The sequence below is a fragment of the Triturus cristatus genome, chromosome 8 (genome assembly GCF_964204655.1).
Source record: "Triturus cristatus chromosome 8, aTriCri1.1, whole genome shotgun sequence".
NCBI lineage: Eukaryota > Metazoa > Chordata > Amphibia > Caudata > Salamandridae > Triturus > Triturus cristatus.
In genome coordinates this window covers 1,394,129,972-1,394,147,416 of record NC_140591.1, presented here as the reverse complement: position 1 = coordinate 1,394,147,416, position 17,445 = coordinate 1,394,129,972, and the positions used below count along the sequence as shown (strand labels likewise).

General features: G+C 43.1%; 1 protein-coding gene across 1 annotated transcript in view; it reads right to left on the bottom strand.

Annotated features, from left to right (window-relative positions):
- URB1 (URB1 ribosome biogenesis factor) overlaps positions 1-17,445 on the bottom strand; it is an 801,240-nt gene that overhangs the window by 758,687 nt on the left and 25,108 nt on the right. Inside the window, exon 2 of the mRNA XM_085623119.1 lies at positions 12,494-12,633. Within this exon, the coding sequence (XP_085479245.1) occupies positions 12,494-12,633 (140 nt within the window). The remainder of the gene's footprint in view (positions 1-12,493; positions 12,634-17,445) is intronic.

Below are 17,445 nucleotides of genomic sequence, written 5' to 3'. Positions count from 1 at the left end.
CGCTAATAAACCAAGTGAAATGTAGAGGCAAAAACACCGAATCGCTAAATAAGGAATCGCTAAAAACAACGGAAAACAACTAGCGATTCCTTATGTAGCGAAAATGCCACACCGACTCCCTATTTAGCGATTAGCAAAATAAGGAATCACTAAACAAATTCGCTAAGCAATGTACATAAACTCACTATTACCGAATCCTTAAAAAAAATCCCCAAAAATAAAAAAATAAAAATCGCAAATTAAGAGTCGCAAATTACCACAAACTTAAAGCAGGTGGTAACTAGGTGCACAGCATATAAAAAGCCCCAGAATGCATCAGCCTGAACACAATTGCGGCCTTCTATGTCATTGCAAGGCGGTTACGGATACGAGGTGCAGCACAAAGGATCTGGAGATGACAGGAACACGTATACAGTTTGCGCATCACCTTATTCCAACTCACAGAGGTTGAAATCTATGAGAGGTACAGGCTTCACCCAAACACCATCCTGGACCTGACACGGGACCTGCACCCAATCCTGGAGCACCAGACACCAAGGGCGCACGCAATACCTCCACATATACAGGTACTCTGTTGCCTGCACCTACTGGCATCCGGCAATTACCAGGGGCTAATAGCTGCGGCAGGTGGAGTCTCACAGAGTTGCCTGTCACGTTTCTTCAATACATTCCTGGATGCCATGTTGCAAAGGATGCCACACTATATCCAATTCCCCAGCACACAGGCAGAACTGCATAAGACAAAGATGGACTTTTATCAGAAGGCCCAGTTCCCACATGTCATAGGGTGCATTGACGGGACACATATACCAATCTGCCCCCCCTCTGCGACTGAGTACATCTACCGCAACTGCAAATCCACACATTCAATCAATGTACAGGTTATATGTGATGCTTTTCACATCATCACCGACATAGTTGCAAAATTCCCAGGGAGCACGCATGATTCCTACATCTTCAGGAACAGTGGGATCTATACCAGTCTTGTTGGGAGTGAATTTGGAGAAGGCTACCTGCTAGGTAAATCCATGCGACACACCCTGAAGTATACATTTGATGCAACGATTGCTGACTGTGAATAATTTTCCTTTCATTTACACTTAGGTGATAGCGCATATGCGGTGCGTGCTTTCATCCTGACTCCATACCTCAGCCCATCTGCCCCAAGTGAAAGGAGATATAATGTGGCACATAAATCTACGCGCAATGTGGTGGAGCGTACATTTGGACTCCTCAACAGCAGGTTCTGCTGCCTCCACAAAAGTGGAGGTGCACGGCAGTACCGGCCCCTGATCTGCTGCAAAATAATAGCTACATGTGCCATGCTGCATAACCTTGCCACAAAGAGGAGGACAGCTGTGGAAAACAGTGAATCAGAGGATGAGGAATGTCCCCAGCCACAGCACAGCGCTGCAGGTGTCGCAGCTGCACCAGATGGGAGACAGAGACGGGCAGAGATCACACACACAACTATTTCCGAGTAAGTAATGAGACAAAGCTAGTAACTGCAATTGTGTGACGGTGTTTAATTGACCTTCAGTCAGGCAATTGGACAGCACACCGCAACACTATGATGGCCTCACAGTGCCTGGTCAAGACAACCATGGCATAGTCACTCCACCATGCAACATCCCTAGTCCCATCATTGTGTCAATTGGGTTACGTCACCCACCACACAATGGAATGTGATGGCAGTGTTTATCTTCTGCGCCCACGCGCAGCACTGCTGCGTTCAGCAGGCACACTGTCCTCCCCAGTGCTGTGTCCTGCGGCTGATCCGTGCCTACCACTGCGCCTCCTGGTCTCCTGTAATGGGGAGGGGGGTGGGGGGGGGGGTGATGCTGCTGCGGCTTGTTGCCTACTCACTCTCAGCCCCATCCCCCGGTCCTGTGGCAGCAATTTGGTTGGTCTGAAGCACCTTCAAGGCACTGGTGACTATTACCAACCCCTGAGTGACATCACGGCTGCACTTGGCCATCTCCAACTGCATGGCCACCGAGCGCCTGTTGAGGACATGGGTGGCATTGCACAGCCTGTTAACTGCCTTAGTGTACCCTTCCAGTCTCCGTCGGTCCCTGCGCCTTGCCCCACGGTCGCTATCAATCTTGCTGCATAGCAGCCTAACAGCATCAGACATCTCCCTCATGCCCTCAGCCACGGTGTTGTTGAGACAGTATATGTCCTCCTTCATGTCAATGTTTTTATTGTTTGCCACCATTTGGCGTTGCCTTGCCCTCATTGTTTTGCCTTGCAGGCGCTGCACTTTAAGCATCTTCCCCTCCAGACCAGAGAAGACACTAGGCTCCTCTGCCTCAGGACTGTGTGCCCTTTGTCGGTGTCTTCGTGCACCTTTGTTGCCAACCTCCATGGGGGACTGTGTTACAGATGCGTGTACATCATCATCCTGCGGGGTCTGTTGTGCTCCCTGGCTCTCATCCTCTGTGCCCTCCATCTCCTGGAGGTTACCCACTGTATACCTCCTGGGTGGTGGTGGTGGTGGTGGGACGTCAGCAGGTGATTGGACAGCCTCCTCCAGTGTGTTTTGCTCCCTGGAAGCCTCTTGTGTCTCCCCTTCTGCAGCCTGGCAAGATGTTTTGCCTGTGGATACAGGATGAACTATTACTCACTTGTCTGGCAGCATTTGCCTACAAATAAATGTCATGACTACCAATCTAGCCGTCTGTCCCCAGCTTGCTTATCTATTGATGTGTGTGATATGCATATGCTTTTCGTGGACTGACTGATATGCTATTAGTTGATAGGGACTACATCTCCCATGATGCATTGCTGATTTTAGGCAAAACATGGTCTGGAGTGGGATTCATGCAGGGGGATTGGGTTTAGGGAGGGGGGCACAGCATGCATTTTACTTTGTCTGTTGGACCCTGTGGCTGAACTGTCCACGTCTCCAATGCCACTGTCGGCTGGAGGGTGGACTCCACCATTTGTTCCAATGCAGTCGGTGCAGGCGCTATCGATGTCCCCCCACCTGTCTTTCTGGCTTGTCTGAGCCGCTCGGCCACCCTCTCCTTGGTACGTTTCCAGAGATCATACCAGCGCTTCTTGAGGTCCTCTGTTGAGCGATGGGTGACGCCGATGGCATTGATTTTCTGCTGGATCACTAGCCAAATCTTCCGTTTTTGTGACTCAGGGACGTGCAGGGATTATTTACCGAAGAGCTAGTCGTGATCCTTCACCACCTCCTCTATTAGGACATCCAACTCCCTCCTCACTGAACTTGTGTTTACGCTTTCTTTCTCCAGCATCCTTCCCCTTCTCCTGTGAGTCCACAGTTCTGTTTCGGTGTATCAGCTAGGTGGTAGCTGTGCAGCTCCTGTGCTTTTGCTCCTGCTCCCTGCCTCTCCAACAGCTTCAGGATCAGTGTAGCTGCATGGGTGTGGCCACTTCCTGGTTGTGAGGTCATCAGGAAGCACAGGATTGGCTGATTCACAGCTTTGCGATTTTTTGAAATACCTGATTCGCTAATTACCGATTCGGTAATATGGAATCGGTAACACCGATTCAGTAATGAGGATTCGGTATTTTTAATAGCGAATTATACCGAATCGCTAACTTTTAGCGATTTTTGATCTACATTGCATATAACGAGTTCTTAATAGCGAATCGGTAAATTTCTCTATTAAGAAGTCGCTATTTTGGTTTTACCTACATCGGGCCCTATACTGTTTATAATTTTAAACTTATAGATAGGCACCAATATAAAGACCCACTCTAAATAGCAAGATGGTGCAATGAGTTAAACACTCATTGCTGATATCTGCTGTGACTTGCATGTTATAAATTAGGAATGGCTAGCTGGAGCTCCCTCCCTTCTACAATCGATTAATAGAGTATTCACAAATTGGCCGGTGGTAAAAGTAGTTATTTATAGTGAGCCAAAGATGTGTTATAAAGCATATCAAAACAAGTTATTATTACCAAACGCTTAAGTTTTATACCTTGATACATCAATACCTATCGCGAACAAGCATCCTTATTTTCTGGACTGTCATTGTCAAACTAATTTGTAATTGACTGCTATACGAGCCCTCTGTTGCGCTGATGCTCAGGGCAAGTTCTCATATGTTCAAAGGTTATGTATGGGTGATCGCAAAGTGTAAGGACCAAGAAGGCTTCATGGACCCAACACTTCAGGAAACAAAAACACGTATTCCCATATGGATCCACCAATGTTTTGATTCTTTGTCTGGATTACCGGGGTGATTCTATAACCCAAATACTGGCGATGATTGGAAGTGGAAGTGTCAGAAAACAGGAGTTTCGCCCACTTGTGTGAGTATGTGGGCAAAGTGAAGCAATAGTAGTTTTCTGTTGGAGGTTGAAAGGGCATACAATAAAATAGTGCGAGTAAATATGGAGACGACATACAGCCAACCCTAAAAAAACAAGGTGCATGGTGCCATAAAAATAACAAAACTAGGAAAAAGGAGGCAATGCTAGGCGTCCAAGATAGGAGAGATGCTTTCTGGTCTATTGGCCCTCTTTTAGAGGCAATCGGTCGCTGCCTGTATCTGTAGCAGACATTTTAACAAACAATGCTGCCATACAAAGAAAGATGTGGTTTTTGTATGAAAATGAGATTTATGGAGAAAAGTTAAAATGTGAGCAAGCTACTCAGGAGTTTCAAAAAACAAGCTAGAATCGACAGCATGATATGTAGCCAACCTATAAGGGGAAACAGCCTGTAATAATGCACATACGGAATAACTATGGTGGTCCATTCGCAGACTACTTTATCAGTGCTTAATGAAGTAGAGTATGTGAATGAGAGTCCAGAACAGTGGCCCTTTTGTCCATATGTGATACCTCAAGTAAATGCTAGGACTAAGAGAAGAATTTTCGCATTTAGATTTATAGACTTATCATTCTGAAGTAGCTCTACTAAGACTACTTTAGTGTTCGAATTGCAAAGACTAGATACTTTTTGAATTATCAACTCAACATGTCGTTACATCGAATGCTCTCGTAGAAACTGCATTACCTTAATGCAAGTCAGCAATAAGAAACATAAAAAAGGTAACGTGTTACATCCTTTTAATGCATTTATGAAGTCTCTTGAAATACAGCTCAGCTCTATTTTTCACACCAGTTCTTGTGGGAGAATAGTATCGCCACGAAGCAAAGCTTGACTGTAACAATTTCGCTGTGTGTTAGATGAGGTGTGGTTCCCGGTGTGTTAAATGGTTTTCATAAGGGTTCAGACCATCATTATCTGTGGGAAGCGCAGAAATATAACTTACATAATTTTGCTTTCACACGCCAGCATTGTCAATGAGGCACCACTTTCAGTGCTGTTAATTGATAGTTTCACACAGCTACAAGTGTCCCTGCGCTTGGGAAAATAGAGTTAAAATTGCTTCGAAAGGAACTGAAGGCATCCAATATTTCCAAGATGATATGGTGATGTTAAGACACACTAAGAAGGTTACAGAGACGTTAACCCAATGGTAGACTTCACCAATGGCGGTTATTCCAATGGAAGACTTCTCAAAGTGAACTTTAATGATATCTAGTGTCACTTGTATAAGTCAAGATAAGCCACATTACCAATTTGTGGTGTCATCTGTGAACTCCAGCTACTAAAAATAATGTTGAACTCAGGTCTTACCCGGGCATTGGTCAGTTTTTGTCTACAGGTGCCCCAGATTCTGCAGACAAAATTCACCAACTAGATGGCTAATGCAGAATTCTCAATTTATTTGGTATGTTGACTCCCAGAAAAAAGACAGAGCTATCTGTGATGCACTGTCTTCAAAAAACCTATTCCTTGCAGTGGAGTATCAGGACTAAGGATGCAAGTAATTATGGACTTCACTCTCTATTGCCTCATACAAATGGAAAGGCAGAAAATATAATAACTTTTCCATCTAAGTCACTCGTGGCTACAGGAGATGTACTTGGAAGTAGAAAGGGAGTCAGTGGCATATACAAAGATGTTTTGTCAATGCTTGCGGCATGGAGTTCATCCTTTGTTGTGCTCACAAACATTTAGCAATCTTGTTTGCTGCAGGGCATGTAAGAGCACCTGCTTGCTTTCGCTGCTACAACAGGCGTAAAGATACAATACTTTATATATAAAATCCAGAAGGGAACACAAAGGATATGTAAACTGGAGGTATTAGTGGGGCAAAGTGTGCAAGATGCAGTGAATAGTCATCAGTGGGAAATGGCTACAAAATGGACAAACTGTGCACCAAGCTTATCCAAAAAAACATCCAGTGGTTGGTCAAAGGATTAGGAATTGTTGGTAGGTAGCAGACTTGTTTTGGAAATACTGCCCAAGTTCGATATCAAAGATTGGCTCCCAAATTGTTGCGGTAAAATTGTCCTGTGTCAGATTATTGTCTCATAACAGCACAAAGTCATCAGCATACCCAAGCACTATGCAAGAAAGAGAAGACAGGAGTTTTTGAAGGAGTTAGACATTGAACATAAAGAGACATAGCTTTACCACAGAGACAGTTGAATTATTTAATGTAAAACGAAAGCAAATTAGTTCAAATTTGATTCATCACTAATTTCCCGAAATATTGTTTGAAATGCTTACTATGGGTGGGTGAAATTCTGAAATCTTTTCCTTCAGAAAGATGTGAAAATTATCATATTATGGGTAATCATTTTGCTTGTTGTCCAAGTGAAAATGTACACAAGGGCATACCGCGCATACAAAATACACTTGAGATATTATTAAGAGATTGGTTTGAGCAGAAAATACCTCTCTGCCACAGCAGATATCGTTTCACAGCTTTTGCAAGAAAAAAGCTGTATAAAAGGGTGATAAATCTTTTAACAGTTGGATAATAAAATACAATATCGGGTGCTTCTCAAACTACCCATTTCCAAAGAGAACAAAAAGTACAGAAAAAGTAGAAATACACTGCAAAAAGGGGCTCTTTTTAGACGTATGCTGGCAATGGCTGGCTACTATTAAGAATGGGGCAAGACTTCAGGTGTAAGCTTTATTAATTGCTTACATGCAAAGATCAGCAAGAAGTGAGCCCAAAAGCAGTTGTAACATATTTAGTAAACATAAGCATTCTAATTCTAGAATAATAATGGAAATGTAGCACATTCACAAATCTAGAATTATTACTGTGACAAGACCCAACACCGCTTCCCTCAAAATCATAACTGCAACACAAAACACACACAAAAAAAACCTATAGAACACGAATCCAACAGACAGTTCACACAAACGTCTCACTTCATGATACAAGGACGTCACATAATGTTTAAGTTTGGTTGGGGGAAAAAAAGTTTCCTAAATGACCTGCTCACAACACTATCCCTGGAAGGATTTGCCTCATTATTTCCAGCTCGAGGCTCTGCTAAAACAGGATCGAAATCTCCAGAGTAGTCAACATACATTGCTTGTACATTCACCAACCTCATTAAATAGAGTTCAAGAGGATCACACAACCCTTCTTTTTTCCAATACTTCCCATCTTCCAATTTGACCACGCAATCTTTTATAGCCACTACTCTCTTGGGAGAAGAGGACCGGGCACAGCCTTGTAACATAGCCTGGGAAACTTGACAATAACTAGGTCTCATACATTTACTCGCAACCATATTTCATCTTGGAGCGTTTGTCTACTGCAGGCAACATCACAAATTTTTCCACAGGAAAATCCCTATTCTCCATTCAAAGTCTGCTCATTTTGGAACCTGGAATTCTTCCTGTTAGACCTGTCAACCCTTTGGGTGGTCCCTCCTCCTCATTATTTATTTTGTCCCACTTTTGCCTCAAACCCTGTTTGAATTTTTCCTTTTTTGGGAACCACCAGACCTTTTTAGTGTTGCTGCAGATTCAGGGAGCCATTTTACCTACCCCTGAAACTTCTGTCTGAGGGCCTGGAGCACAAAATGGTGGCCACCTGTGACATCACCAGCATCCACTGGAACCTACCAGCACCTTCCAGAACATTCCAGAACCCTGTGACAGTTGGAGGCGGTTTAGAATGTTGGGAAGCTAAGACAGAGAGTTGGCAGTTGGAGCTGGCAGTTGGCACCTGACTGGTGAGGAGTGAGCAGCAGGAACCTGAAGGAGGAAGGAGTGAGGCAGCAGGGGTGGAAACTTGTGCCTGGAGTGGGGTCCATAAACCCACCCGTGATACTAGTCCCTACTGACTGAGCCCAGCCTGGAGCCCTGTGTGGGAAGAAGCAAGGAAAACCATCCTAAGGACCTGAACAGCAGGAACAGGCCTTAGAAGTCGAGAAAGCAAGTACCTGACCTGGAAACTGGTTTCCCTGGAGTCCGACGTCGAGTAGCCTGAGACCTGGAGCCCGAGGTGGAGAAGCGGCGCTGACTGGAAAAGCAGACGTCGTACCCGGAGCCGCCAGAGGTCGAGAGAGGGCGCCGTCAGAGGTCGTGAGGAGTACCAGAGGTCGAGGAGGAAGTCACCCGAGGTCGAGTGAGCGGCATCATCGGAGGAGTGAAGTCCGCCCTCCGGAGTCGTCGGAGACCGAGGTGAGGGGTACCGGAGGTCGGGAGTGAGGTTCGCACTCCGGAGTCGCCGGAACCGGAGAGAATCGTGCCGGAGGTCGGGAGTGGAGGTCGCACTCCGGAGTCGCCGGAAACCTAAGGAGAGGAGCACCGGAGGTCGGGAGTGAGGATCGCACTCCGGAGCCGCCGGAAGTCGACATCGAGTCAAGGCCGGCCGACGTCATCGAAATCGAGGTCGCCATCGGACCGGAGCCGCCCGAAGTCGACATCGAGTAAAGACTGCCCGACGCCATCGAATCGGAGGTCGAGATCGAACCGAGGCCGCTGACATCGAGACCGGAGCCGCCTACCGGCGTCGTCAAAGAACTGACATTGTGCCGAGGCCGCCGACATCGAACTGGAACCGCCTCCCGGCGTCGACACGACTCCAGCGGCGTCGGAGCATCAGAAAAAGGGCAGTAAGTGGAGTAGAGGGCGCCTAAGGCCCTGTGGAGACCTGAGAGACTGCTCTAAGGGGCTAGGGAGGTGCTGGAACCAACCTGACTGTGCCAGGGGTGAGCTGGGACTAATCTAGAGAAGTTGTGTGGAGGGAGAGAGCCAGGTCTCTGGTATTCCCCCCTTGATCTACCTCAGTTTAGGCCTCAGCCTTGTCCAAGCCAGGGAATAGACACCCCCAAGCCTTCCACATCCCCACAAGCTGTGCCTGGGCCAAATCAGCCCTTAGGAATTCAAAAGTGAACTGATTCTATGAGTGTCACGGTCAGCTTTTAAGTATTTATTAGGGGCACTGTATTTATTGTATTTAACCTATTTATTGTTCCACTGTATTTATTGGTCCACAGTATTTATTGATGCACAATATTTATTGGTTTACAGTATTTATTGCCTCAGAATATTTAATCGCCTGTATGTATTGCACTTATATTTGTGTCTTCATTATTTATGATCACCCCTATTTATTGAATCATTAAGCCAGTATATATTTGACCTGCACTTTCTAAAAGTTTGTATATTGTGATTGTTATTTATTTTCTCCAATCAGCAACTAAGAGAAAAAGAAGATAAAGAAAGATATTTTCATAATTTTTACGGTGTAGAGTCGTTTTTGGAACGGATGCACGCATGGTTATTGTATGGGTATAACGTATGCTTAGCACGGTGCCTGTTTCCTGACCACTCGAGCCAAGCTACCACAGTGTGTCCGGAAGACCTCCACCACCCTTTCAGAGTGGGAGTGTGGTTTTCCAACACTTCCACTAAGCAAGACAAAAAGAGACATCTTGTTGAGATTAGAGAGATGGCCCACAAAAAATTCTTCAACTCACATTCCCAAATGAGACCACTGACTAGGGAAAATTGAATATTATTCTTGATCACTCTGGTGCCCTTTTCAACAAGTCCATTACTGCTAGGGTGGTATGGAGATGTAGTAGCATGCCTGATACCCAAACATTTAAGAAAATCAGCAAACTCCCTCAACACAAACTGAGCGTTGCGGTTTGCAAGGATCTCTTCTGGAAGACCCTAACTGGCAAACAACGTCTCAAGAAACTCTTTGCCTTCCGAACTATAAACTGAATTAAAACACCTCTGGCCAATGAGAATGGTAATCCATAGCTCCAATAACAATATTGGACTACAGTACACTACACCCTTCGATACATTCAAAGGACTATGATATCCAGTCCAGTTTTAGACCAAGCCTTCTGTGGAACTGGTACAGATTCGACTGGCCAAGAAACACCGAACTGTGATTTATCACTAACGGCAATGGGTTAACATTGCCTCTCATACTGCTCAATAGATCTATCAAAACCAGGCCACCAAAATAGTTATCCGACCATTTACTTCATGGCTGTTATGCCAATATACCCTTCATATGATAAATCTACCCAATTACTCTACAAGGTATGGGACACGACCAATGCATCACGTCTCCTCAAAGAACCATTGACACGCGACAGTTCAAAAGATATGCAACTGTACGCATCCATACACCAGCAGCCATGCATATGGATGGTCATCCTTCCTTCATGTGTTGTACAACTTTCATAATAATTTCATCCTCTTCGAGTGCTTCTAACTACTCACCTTCCGTGTTGGCCGCCTTAGAGACACTAGACAAAGCACTTATTACGATTTCATCAAAATCCTGTTCCCCCTCATCCACATTGTTAGACCGCAAAGGCAGACTAGAACAATTATCTGCTATTATGTTACTAGCACGAGGAATATATTGCATCTGGTAAGAAACTCTTAATTGTTAAACTGCCTTTTAGCAATCCTTGGCGTATATTTTTTAACACCCTTGGGTGAAAACAAACCCTACAAAGTTTTGTGGTTGACAGGAATTTTAAATAAGATACTTTATAGAGAGTGCCTAAAATGACTGACACTCCACCAACAGGCTACAGTTTCATGCTACACCACAGTGTATAAAGCCTCCATCCCGATCAACTCCTGAAAATAAAATCCACCACCTCATCCTTCCTATTTCTATGTTGTAACACAGCACTCCCTAGACCATACTGCAACCATCAGCAACTACAATACTAGCATAATGGGGATTGTGCATAAAGGCATGTCCATCGGTGGGACCATTGCTCAAAGTCAACACCTGGCAGACGCAGACTGGACAGGAAGAATAGAAGAGGTATGTTTTTCTGAATGCTAGAAATAACAGTTCGGGTTTCTCAGCAAGGTAAAATAGTGGACCCCACACAAACCTTACCATGCTGGCTGCTTCTGGCCCACATATACACACACACAAGAACAAAACTAAGGAAATTAAGATTCCATGTGTCCCCAAAGTACATATATATGCAACTACAAACCATCAAAGATTCATGTACATTACATCAACTGTAACATATGATGTGTACATCACTAGGAAATCGTCAAACCACTTTAAAAGAAATAAATGCTGTGCACATCACCAGAAAACAAAAGGCATTTATACAGGTGTGCGAGTAATTGCAACTGCATATTCGCAAGAGTTGGAGAGGTTGCTGCGAAGTCACCAATAATAGACTGCGTCAATGATAAGAAACGTGCAGTATTAAACGTACTGGATGCACCTCAAGTGGTGCTCCAAAGCTGCTGACTGAAAGTGCACACTTTCTACAGAATTGATCAAATGTGTTGCCAGTGCAGCACTGCTAACAATGATGCTAAAGATGGAGGCATGTTACATATTGACATGGAGGCATGAGGATATGCAGCATTTCCCTAGAATACTTCCAAGATGGCGGCAGTCTCCAGCATCGGCATGTTGACGTATGCACAGTAAGTTATGATTGCTGGAAGGCATCTACGTTCCAGCTACGCTTATTGAAAGGTTTTACCAGAAAAAACCCTGACCAACACAGTAGGACTAGATTCTCCTTCCAGCATCTGATGACAATGATGCACATCTTTCTGGAAGCTTTCTGGGACAGAACAAGAATTGCATATGTTTATTACAAAATGACAACAACAGGTACTGCTGAGGATTACTGGGTGCATCTTCACATGGGTTCTTAAAACTCCGCCAGTCACTCACCGCCAGTATTAAGAAAAGGAGGCAGACTTCTGAGGTAGGCTTTATTCAGAGCTTATATGCAACAACCTGCAGGAGCTGAGCACAGAATCAACGGCCACATATAAATTAAAATAAGCATTCTAATTTTAGGATTCTAATGAGCTGTACAACATATAAAAATCTAAAATTATTACTTGTCACAACAAGATCCACTCACTATGGACCTGGTTTAGAGTTCAGCAGGTGGGTTGCTCCATCACAAACGTGCCGAATATACCGTGCGCCACATTACAAGTGCATTATATCCAATGGCACTTGCAATACGGCGGACAGGATATATGTTATGTTTGTAATGGTGTAACCCATCCACTGAATCAGGCCCGAAGTCCTAAAAGAGACTCAGAAAAGCATGCTGATCTGCTTTACCATTTGTAAACAATTTATACATATTTTAAATACGCCAATTCTAAAAATCGCATTAGTGTATGGTTACTGTTAAAACTTACCTCAGTCTCTGGTCGTTTTTCTCCATCCAAAAGTTTAAAAATTTCAGCACACTCCATAGAAATCTTTACGTAGCCCTCGACAACATCATAGAGTCCTTCGCATGGTAATTTTCTAGCCACCGATATAAATGTTTCTAAACCTGCAAAAGTCCAGAAAGAAAGTGAATGAAAATATAAAACAAAGTCCTCTCATTTCCCAGCTTGGAACAGTAGGTGGCAAGGCTAAAGAGATAAGGCAAGTCAACATGGGGGGAGAAAATTAGTTTATCTGAGGTGTTGACAATAGGCCCAACTGGTGTATGGTACAGGCAAGAAAACAATTTAGGATGTAAGAACAGTAATAAGAACAAAATGAAATGGGAAATAAAGAGTTCAATGGAGAAAAAAAGTTCATTTATTTGGTTACTATGTATTGCTGTTGCAATCCAGAGGAAAAGTCTGATAGAGTGGCTTGCATAAATACATAATTATAGCTTAATATAAACACTTAAAACAGAACACAAGGTAGCATGCAGGGCTAAGTAAGTAGTTATGTGAAGGAGGTCAGGTAAATAGTAATTTCTTTAACAGTAGCAAGTGTGGCGTATTTAGGATGTGTAGCTCAAGAGTTTCTGGGGAGAGCGGCTGCTATTGGTAAAACATTTCCTGTGAGAATGGTTCATTTTTCCTCAGGGATTGCAAGTAGGATTCAGGTGGTGGTACGGCGAAGTTTGCTGAAAGGAGCCAGTCTCTTAGCTTTGTAAGTATGGTTATAGGTGTGGACAAATGCTTTATCAAATATACTATTTAATTTAATTTCAAGGATATTACCATTCTCATGGGTTGGGAACTACACCCTTTGCATTAAATCTACCACATCTAGGTGGTTAAATGAGGATATAACCTGTTTTTAACTCAGTTTAACCTATTTATTAAAGTCTCCCTGTGCTATAAAGCTGTGATTTCAGTCCAATCACCGAGTTAACAAACTCAGTCAAATACTCCTCAAATGCAAGGCCCTTCCCCAGATGTCTGTAAACACAAGTTATTGTCCAGGTCGGGTTAGGAGGAAGACATACCTTTTAGGACAATCTGAAGTAAGACAAAGGATTAATCTCAGGAAATCTGCAGGCATTATTTATTGAATAGTAGCACAACTCTCTGCTCTTTGGAATACAATCATTTTCCACCCTGATAGAATAGTTACTTGGGGTGGGGGGAATTGGTCTCATTTATAGAGGCATCAGCATACCAGTTTCAGATAGTTTAAGTACACTTCTGTACCTAGTAGTTTGTGAAGAACACAGCAATGATCAGCTACTGATCTTGCATTTATATGTATCGCTAGCCAATTACCTACACCAAGAAGTTAGGAGAGGGTTCTGGGGAGCTGAAACCTAGCGGGGCAACACATACTGACTGGCCCAGAGCGATTCTCTTTCCCACTGATCACTGTATCTCGCTTCACTTGTGAAGGTATCACGTGTAGATGCAATTGTCATTAGCCAAATGGGTCATGTACATAAATCCCAATTTTCCAGATGAGATATCTTCTTAAATATTGGGTCTACTGAGTGGGGCTAACCACAAAGTTACAAGTACAACCAGGTATTTCAAGAGGATTTAAATTCCTTAATAAATTCCATAAGAATGGCGCATACTCAAAATATGAATTGCTAGTCAGTCTCCTTGGTCTAGATTAAGGAGTTGATATTCAGAAGTTAGTACTGACTTCACAGAAGAGTCATCGTGATCTGCATCAGGAAAACATCACCTTTTACCCTTAGCCTTTACTCCCTTCCAGGTTGCCAAAACACATTTCCACTATATTCTCCATTTATTGTATTGTAATTTATTGTAATTGCATTTATATAGCATTTACCCGCTTTCCCGCCCCACAAGGCACTGAAGTGCTTTATGGCGATGTAGAACGCTACCCTGTAATCCATAGTGCTTAACTCAGTGTTTATTAGTTATTGTTGTTGATATGTTGGTTATTGGGTTAGTCTTGTGCTCTGAGGAAACTGTTTAAAGCACTTCGTTCAGCGTCTAGTGGTGAATTCAGTTAATAGGAGTTGGGTGTGATTATAGAGCGAGTTCATGCAAGTGAAAAATTGGATATATAAATAGGGCGGAGGAGGTTAGATATTGTGAGATTGAAAAGGTCAGGTAACACAGGAGGAAACTTTTGATTTATAAGGGTGAGATGAGTAGATCGGCCAGAAAATGTTGGCTATTGCAGGAATGTTCCTCAGAGTTTAGAATGTGTAAGGAGATGTATGATTAGTGTACTGAAGTAATGTAGAAAATAAGTCAGGCATATGATGAAGTGGAGAAGAAGGAGAGCATCATAGAAATAGAAATAGAAATAGAAAGATAGAGAGAATATTACCTAGCTCTAAATCAGGTTACATTTTATGCAGTTGTTTTAAGTTCATTGAGCTAGGATGCAATCAGGGTAAGAAGACAAAGGCTGAAAGTGGACTGCCTGTGAGCAGGCGATAAATGTTTCAGTGTCTTTTATGGTTTCATTTGGCTATTGGTGATGAAGACACACTGTCCATCTTTTTACATAAATGTTGAACATTATTGAAACTATTTGACTTTGTACTTGTTTTTCAATATGGGGTACAGAGTTAAGTGGTTTGTCCAGATAGTGGGTTGTTTAGGTTAGTCTGGCAATATTTTGGGGAAATGGGCAATCTCTAGGGCTTTCACTGATCCTTCCGTTATGTATTCGGTTGAAACAGATGCATGGGTGGTAAGCTTCTAGGGAGATGTGGTACTCCCTGTTAACAGCGGTTGCTTGTAGCAGGACTGTGCTGACTCCACCCTTCCGGGATATTAGAGGTCCTGTCTGTAGGCAAATAATGTGATCATGTGGTTTCTTTGTTGGATCACATTGGCAATAACAAGGTTTTAACTATCCTGCTGAACTCTCAGTGGATCTGATCTTTGCTGGTAGGTAATTCCATAGATTAGCGTCTTTAATGGAGAAAATAATGCTATCAGTGGTTTTCTTCCTGCAAGCAGGAATTACTAAGACATATGTCAAATCCTGTGTTGGGAGTATTTAGTGAGTTTTACTTAAAGGAATGTTGTCCCTTTGCCATTTATAGCTCTGATGAACAATTGTTTGAAAAAGGATCTTCTCGCTATTGGGAGACAGTGTGGAGCCTTCAGGACTCTAGGGATGTGGGTTCATTTATTTACATCCAGAAGTAGTGTCACTGTGGAGTTTTGGACTCATTTTAGCCTTCTGATAATGGAGAATGAAATGCTATGGTATAGTTCGTTAGTACAGCCAGGTTTGGAGAGGGAGAGTTGTTGCTTGCAACTTTTGAGTGAATCCAAGATGGGAAAAGATGCGTCTAAGTGTTCCCATTGTGCAGAAAGTTGATTGAGACAGAGTGTCCACTTGGGTATTCATTGAAAGTGTAGGGCCAAAGACTATTCCCAGATTTCTGATGTTAATAACAATTTTTGACAGAGGTCCCAGTTCATCTGGTCAGAAAGATTCAGTGCATTAATTTTTTTTATTCACCGCAAATAAATATTTAGGTTTTTGAAACATTTGGCTTAACGTGATTCAACACCATCCCTTAATCTATGTATATGAGGCAGGTATTACGTTTTAATGCTCCTATGACCTAAGGGTTTTCAGGTTTGAGAATTATCTTTGTGTCATCTACATAGTTGTAAGAAACAAGACATGGGTCCTGTGGGACTCTTTTGAAACCATACCAGGACAAATAAATCAAAAGGTAATGTGCATAAGCCAGAAACATCACTTAGTTTTCGCAATCCGACAATCATACAAGAACCAATTCAAATAAACACGTCAAGCATCTACAAGTCATAAAATTATATACATGATTATATAAACAGGAGTTGAAAAGAGTGATTTGTCTGGTTAATTCCAATAACAAACGAGACTCCGCCCATGCTAACTAGTTGCTCAACTCCCAGCTGGTGACCTTCGACATTTGGCACACAGCTAATACCATCACTAGGCACTGCAATGCAATTAGACCTCATGATGGCAGGCCACATACGGTTTTTGGCTTTCGTGACATGCTCATGTAAATCTCTACTGCAGGGGATACCTACGCAAGCAGGTATGGGATTGCATTAATTAATGCAGCCAGCATGACACTTGCTGAACATTTCTTTCTTTCATGCACTGGCCGTCCCTGTTCTTGCATGCTGGGCTCTCATACGTGTATTGGTCTATGAGGGCTCTGGAGCATGTTGGTACTGAGACTTTGATTAGCATAATTTGTTCTCTTCATAATGAGACATAAGTGGTGCCGGGCCCACATAAGGTTGTGACATTGTTTTTGTCTTCAGGGTCCCAACTGACTACTGGGTATCCCTTGAGAGGTTTCCTTCTACATTACTGACTGGACCCACTTCCACTCTATTTGTAATTTTGGGTAAATTGTTGCAATTGATTAGTTTCTATATTTCTTGAAATATGGCTACCTTGTCAATGGTTGGAATAACAAGCACGTTCACAATTACTTGCATGCATTACTCTAAGGTAGACTGCTATTTTTAATGACACCACATTACATTAAGAGCCTCACAAACAGTCTTTCAGGTCAAAACATCGACATTTCCCTCTCAGCAATTTTATGATCTTTTCATACCAAGAGGACTCGTAAACTAGCTGAATGGATGGGCTTTATCTAGAAGCAGAATATCTGCCATGGGTGTAGATTTGGATAGATATATTTAGAGGGAGAGATTAGAGCGAGAGAGCGAGATTAGAGCGAGAGAGCGAGATTAGAGCGAGAGAGCGAGATTAGAGCGAGAGAGCGAGATTAGAGCGAGAGAGCGATATTAGAGCGAGATTAGAGCGAGATTAGAGCAAGAGAGATTACAGCGAGAGAGCGAGATTAGAGCAAGAGAGATTAGAGCGAGAGAGCGAGATTAGAGCAAGAGAGATTAGAGCGAGAGAGCGAGATTAG